General features: G+C 34.7%; 1 protein-coding gene across 1 annotated transcript; it reads left to right on the top strand.

The window, feature by feature from the left end:
* The first annotated feature begins 1,304 nt into the window (after positions 1 to 1,304).
* Positions 1,305 to 6,704, top strand: LOC146136214 (uncharacterized). The gene is made up of 5 exons (XM_083396182.1): positions 1,305 to 1,708; positions 1,778 to 1,915; positions 2,621 to 2,702; positions 2,938 to 3,066; positions 5,874 to 6,704. Exons 1-5 carry the CDS (start codon positions 1,305 to 1,307, stop codon positions 6,420 to 6,422), a joined length of 1,302 nt encoding a protein of 433 aa, XP_083252308.1. The 3' UTR covers positions 6,423 to 6,704.
* Positions 6,705 to 7,278: the final 574 nt, after the last annotated feature.

The raw sequence follows: 7,278 nt of genomic DNA, 5'->3' as shown, positions 1-7,278 counted from the left end.
GATGCGAGCTTTTTTTGCACAACTTGATCATAAATGTGCACTCAGAAATGTGCGCAGATTTAAAGTGCAATCAAAATGTGCGCACATTTTAATGTGTATTCAAAAATGTGCGCACATCTTGAAATAGGTAATGTGGGCGAAAAAAAAATTTGTCTCTTGAAAATTCAAGCAAAAGCTTCACATTAAAATCCATATTTAATTAATGCCTGGAAACTAATTATGTGTTATTTTCTATTAGTATTTTGGTATTATAAGAGTTTATATATTTGGCATACTCCAGTGTGTGTTTGTCGGGTAGGCCTAGTTAAGTTTTTATAAATGATGTGGTTTTTGGAATAATTCCAAGCATACAGAGTACTTCTACGCTTACACTAAGGTAAAATAAAGGTTAAGAAATACTAACTTTGATTAAAATAGAGCATTATTTTTAGGTGTGTTTATTTTACAATTTTTACCTTTATTTTAAACAAAATTCTGAAATTTTTTTGAATATTGCTTTGATGAATAAGAAACAAACATATTCCGTAGTTTGTTCCCCGGCGGAAAAAACTAATTCTTTGGAACATCATGATGATTACCAAAAAATATGCTACAAGCGCAAACCGAACACCAACCAAGAGAATAAAAAGCCTCTCAACATATTGCAAGTCAGAGGGAAAAATACGCCGACAACAAATGTGTCTGCAAGAAAATGCAAAGGTCCGTCAGCAAAAAAACTACCTCGATCCTTATCCAGTAACTTCGATAAACTCCTTAATGGACTTGAATATTCGAAAACAAAAAATTCTAAACCTGTCGAACCATTACAGAAAACCAGTATTTCGATAAATGATAACCATTGGAACACTATGGCGAAAAAGAAAACAGAACGTGCGTTATCCCCAAATAGGAAAAGAAGCTTCAGTAATATTAATCAATTACAACTGAAATGCGCAAAGCCTTATAAAGGTGAGCTTGATAAAATAGGCATTTGCTCACCATCAAATAGAAATGAAAAATTTCGGTGTGAAAAATCAACAACTGTTTACAAGACGATCAACTCTTCAACATTTACTACTCCAAAGAAGAGTAAAAAAGTGACGAGAACTCCAATGCGATCTCTGAGTCGTCCAAGAACAATCGTCCTGCCTTATAATAACAAAGTACGATCGCCAATGACCAGAACTACGATTTCAACGTCATCATCTGAAAGAAAAGCAGCGTTGTATCAAACGTCGAAAGACCACACCAATTGCAGGCGATGTCTGTCAATCAGCAAACCAACTAATTATAAAACCAGGACAGAGCTGCCAAAACAAGGAGATATGCCAGACGCAGCAGTGATGCGACCACAGCGCGAAGCTCGGGCTGACAAAGTTAAACGTTTGCAAGGTCACTTCTGTGATGAGAATAACAACAGCTCCGATGTCGACTTAACAGATGACGAACCTTTAGTGCTTGGAGTTATTCCGCAAAGTTTGCCAAGTTTACCACGCAATTCTGCTAGCAACGAATGGATATACTCGGAACTCCATTCGACATCGAAGGTTATGGCACAGCTCTCCCCTAACCTGAGCGATGATAGCACTCCTCGTGTTCCACATGTTGGGGCGTCCGCATCGTCGTCGAGTATATCGGATAGCGATGTGGTAGTTCAGCAGCCAGTTCAAGACGCAGTTGAGTCTTTGAAAAGTAGTTCCTGTGGCCAAACAAGCTTAACAAAAAAACGGTTTGATACATTACATTATATTTTCGTTCATTTATGCAAGTTTGCTAACGTATCATGTTTGCTCAGTAGAGAGAAGTCTGCCAAGAAGAAAAGCGGTAACGGTTGGATGCGAAATAGGTCGTTTTTTCTAAGAATGATGGAAACTAGGAGGAAACAACACAAGAGGCAATGGGAGAACAACAAAGGAAGCGCAATTTGGGAAAGCAGGTAAACTATATTCCTATAAATATACGCGGTAGTTTCATATCGGACCTTGACTGATGATTGCACCTAGCAGGTGGCTAGACACAAAAATATTTGAAAAAATATCTCGTAGTGTAATTATTTAAACATAGTTATTGAGGTACCATGGTCTTTTTTTATGATGCGATTATGTCACAAAACGCAAATTTCGTGAAATAATTTTCTTTGTTGGCATTTTTTTTTATTTAAAGGGGTAGGCCTACATTTAAATAAATTAAGATAATGCCCAATATTATTGATACAATAGTTTGTTACATGCGCAAAAATAAAGGCATCCTTTGGATGTTTTTTTATATGCTAAAACAAATGAAAAAAGACTAGAATATCTTGCTTGTTGCTGGATAAGGAATTTAAAAGCTAAAAAGGTCGAGTAGATCGACATAAATTTGATTAAGACGTTTCGATACTAGGTGGTATCATCTACAGTTAATGTTTGGTTACATTTATACTAACTAAAGATGATACAAGCTCGTATCGATGACGTCGATCTACTAGACCTTTTTTACTTTGCAATTTATTATCAAGCTAGATTGCAGATCCGTATATAGTATACCCAAATATATTGATTATTTTAGTGAGAAATTCCTTTCAATTAAGCCTAAGGTATTATTTAAATATGCCAAATCACATTTAAGCCTAATGTACCCTTATTTTTGTGTTTTTGGGCAGTTCATTTCTTTTTCAAAAAGACTTTACTATTGAAGCATTGGCTGACAAATTGGAAGAAGCAAACAAAATAATTTATATGCAGGTAGCATACAAAGTTACATTTTTTTACGAAAATTCCTTGATATGTGGTATCGTGTATAAAACATTTTACATCGGTGTGCCCTTCTTTTATATTGACACTACAACAAGTATAAAGGTTATATATGAACTAAGTAGTATTCATACAGAATTAAATATTCTGTTATACATTCTTTTAAAAAAAAAGCATAACAAATATTTAAAGAGCGTCAAGTTAAAATTTACACTATATTTTACAGGAATCGGAAATTACCTTTTTAAAAAGTGAAATATCAAAAGCCAAAGAAAATGCTGTAGAAGAGGAATGCCTTCGTGTGCAAGCCGATATTTATAGAGACAGGGCAGAAAATGAAAATCGTTTACTTAAGGTAGATACATTTATTCTATGGTTTAATCCATTTAAGCAATATTACTGTTTAAACGTGAGGTAAAATCCAAAACTAAATAAAAGTAAGACGGCATGTTAAATCATTTCGGATGTAACTATCGCATTTTATCTTTTTTCGAACACACCCGGAACTAGTTTTATCTACAAAAAAATTAACAACAATAACTGATCACTTTTGCCTTTGCGAAAAACGACGTACAACCATTTTTGGTCATACATTACATGAATTAACAATGTAAAGGACAAAAACTGAAGCGTTCATATACACAATGTGAATTCTGTGATCAAGCCCTTTTGGAGTCGTAGGGGAAGGTTGCACTAGATGGGACGTTGCCTGAGTCGGTACTTGGGGATTACATCCACGTGCCATTAGGTAGCGCCAATTCCTAATTTTTTTGGAAGCACCCAATTATAGCCAACCTTTTAGCACAAAACCATTTAAGTAGGCTGACGGCGTTTTTACGACATATCACAAATAGGGGTGTTTTCTTGCTGGTTTTATTATTTTTATATCTGAGTTATTTCATATTTGTTGAAGTTGTATAAAATTCATTTTTTACTAATATATGGGTAATTTACCAGGCTTACTTATACAGGGAAGTTTTTCATATTATCTTGTACCTATAAGCATTCAGTATATCTTCTGTATATGGTGATGTGGGGTGCGTAAGATGGGACAGGCCGTTCCCAAGTGAGGAACTATTTGTTGCAACCTACATTTTGGGGTATTGTGACAAAAAATGGACTTACCATTACCTCTTTTTAAGAAGCTAACATTTTGTTATAGTTCAAAAGTTTTCAACTAACAAATTTTAATATGGTTGGTTATAAATTTTTGATTTATGACGTAAAACATTTTATACGTTTTCCCTATCCATAAAATAGAAATGCACCTGGACAAAATTATTGTTTAAAAGTCCACTAAATACAAACTAGCAAACAGACAAGAATTGGCCTAGGTCGTGTGTGTTGAAAGCTATCACTACAGGCAGAATATTTGTATAATGTATTCAATGTAAAAATATAGACACAACAAAACTAAAGTTCCAAGACAGTCACTCTTTGCCACACACTTGTCCTGTTAATTTAAAAATATTGATTTTCGCTTACCACAGCAAATTCGTTCTAAAATTCTGAAAAAATGTTCTAAACAGGCTAGTTTTAAACTTATGTAAGTGTAGCAGGTGGAGTTAAAGTTGTTTTTAATGCTTGTGGTACAAATAGATCAATTTAAAACAACGGATTATTCCAGTCCCATCTTGCAAATCACACTGTCCCATCATATGAAACTCTGGTTTCTAAAGACGTGACACAACAACGTTTTTTCTAAAACGATTTTATAAAAAAGTTAGAACGTTAGAGGCAAAGTTATAGGTGTTTTTAACCGTAAAGGGTATAGGTATCAAGTAGGCATGATATTATTCAAAATTATTGTTATAACTGAAAACTACAATCATTTGAAAAAACGTGTCCCATCATGGGCAACCTTCCCCTAGTGGCCAACGTAAAGGCATACATTATTATAGTACATTGAAAGCTTTCTGAAACGTTTATCAAAATTAGTCAGCCTAATCAAGAATATAGTGCAAGCAAGGCATGCAAAAGAACCATATCCTATGGTAAGGTTCGTACTCACGGCCTCTGACCATCCAGGAACTATCGCTTTACCGACTGAGCTACACAAGCCTGTCCGAAGTCATACGGTGTACTTAATGTGTACCGTTGGCGTTGGCCACTACGACTCAAGAAGGGCTTGATCTCAGAATACACATTGTGTATACCGTATATCAGTGCTTCCCAACCAGTGGGTCGAATTGGTGAGTCGCGAAGCTGTTTCAGGTGGGTCGCGAAGCATTTCTAAATGTTACAGTTTTCTATTATATCGGGAAATTATTGCATTATTATCGGTAACAAATGCGTAACCATACAATATGCAAGCTCAAGTTTCGCCCTAATAGTAAATTGGTTGTGTAAGTATTGTTTCTTTTGTCATAAATTTGTTTGTCTTTCGTTTGGTCTTATTTCATTCGCGAACTGAAAAAGGTTGGGAAGCACTGCTCTATATGAACGTTTCAGTTGCTACAAATACAGTCAGTTCATCCCCTTCAATTAAGGTTTTGCTTAAGAACAGGATGTAGTATAGGCAATGGTTCTTTTATCGTTTCTCGAGGCTGTGTAGCTCAGTTGGTCGAGCGACGTTCCCGGTATGGCCTGAGGTTGAAACATTTGTTGTTGTCGAGCAAACTCGCAAATCTGCAGTAATGCAGTTCATTAGTACAAAGTGCGAAAAAATGTTTTAATAGGTTTATATGCGCAAAACTTTTAAATTGAAAGAATATGTAATTCATTTGTAAAAAAAAGAGATTAGCATATTGCTTGAGGTAACAGCATTATTGCTTGGGGTAACAGCAAAGTCCATCTAACTTGTAGAATTTACGAGTCACACAGCCCAACATGTCATGTATAGCGCCTTCGGGATGATTTTCCTAAAGCGGTAAATGCAAAAATATAAACTGGCCTGTTGCAAGTAATCACGAACATAGTTCTACAAAAGAAGATGCATTGACATAAGGGAATTTTCAGGTTCTACAACCTTACCAATAAAAATGAGATCTAGTTTTCTAGACCCAAACATATTTATTTTTTGCTGATTTCCCTAACATGTCGGTTGCACTGTGGGTAAATATTTCCACTTATTCCAGGTTAATGAAGCATTAAACATTTCTTTGTATAATACAGATTATTTAAAAAACAAATAATAACAATAAAATCACGTGACTTAAACAGGCTACAATCGAAGATCTTCAAGAGCAGTTGAATCAAAATGAAGAAGAAGATCTTTCTAACGTAGACAGAAAATCTAATGACGTTACCATTATTAACAAAGAAATTTCGACGACATCTCTTTCATCTATTATTTCTAAAAGAGATTTGGGTGCACCTGACTGCCCACACTTGTCCTGTGATTGTGATCATGAATGTATTGTTAAATCAAGACTGATTTGTAATGATGTCAATCACACAACGCAATATAAAGGAAAAAATGTGAGTTGTTTTACCCGCGATACGGTGATTCGAACGGAGCACGACAATATAAGTGCAATAAACAGTTCATTAAAAAAATTTGACAAAGGAACTCGATTTTACCCCACAATTTCGGTTAAAAAGATGATAATTTTGGCTTTGCCTTCTCTGTTTTTATTGGATTTTATGCTAAATAAATCCGACGCTACTTTGATTGACATAATTCCACTTCTCTCTAGATTTGGTATTTCGCATAGGTGGAATACAACATTTAAAAGTTCGGTTGATAAAATTACTTTTTATTCGTCGTAAAACATTTCAAGCTTCGTGTCACTATTTTTATATAGGTTAAGTTATAATTATTATTACAAAATAATAAAATTTATATAAATACATTTTTCTACCAACGCTTTGTTGCCTTTCGTTTTGCCTTTTATCATCAATCGGTGTTATAATCTAACGAAATATTTGGTTATCAGTATGGTATTCAACAAAACGAAACGCTTCTGCGTGAACTGTGCTTATACATGTATACGTGAAAAATTTGTTACAACACTATTTACGCATTTACGCATTTATGCCGATCACGATACAAGTAGCGTAAATAAACTTTGCCGATTGAACTGTTCGCAATTGTCCCCCTGAAATTTGATCTTTCAAGGGGTTCTGGCGATGCGTTTTGCGTTCATCTTTCGGATTAGGTTTAATAGTGTTTGTCAATTTGCTGCGACCAACACAACGAAAACATTTAGAGAACTTTTTGAACAAACACACGACAATAAATTCATTACAAAGACTTTTGGGGATGAATTCGTATTTTTTTTAAAAAGGTGAAAGGTAAGGTTAAAAACTTTAAGCCATCAAATAGGTCAAGAAGACATACTGGAAAGTTCAACGGGTTTTTGAAACATTTTTGCATTTAGGTGCTTAAAATAGAGTTGGCTTCCTGGCATAGGCTATTCTAAAAAGTGCCAACATTACTATCTAAATCAGTTGACCTTAATTGTGCCATACAATGCAACCGAAAAATGCTTTTTTGCTTGTGTTTTCCAGAGTTAGTAGAATTATTATTAAAAAGACCAAGGTATAGGAATAACTAGATTATATACAGTAATACCAATTCAAATCAACTAAAGTACATTTTGGGTGGGGTTGATACTCGCGTGCC

Source organism: Ascidiella aspersa, chromosome 8 (assembly GCF_963924565.1).
Source record: "Ascidiella aspersa chromosome 8, kaAscAspe10.2, whole genome shotgun sequence".
NCBI classification, from domain to species: Eukaryota; Metazoa; Chordata; class Ascidiacea; order Phlebobranchia; family Ascidiidae; genus Ascidiella; species Ascidiella aspersa.
The sequence above is the reverse complement of the archived record's forward strand: the minus strand, read 5'-3'. Positions and strand labels throughout refer to the sequence as shown.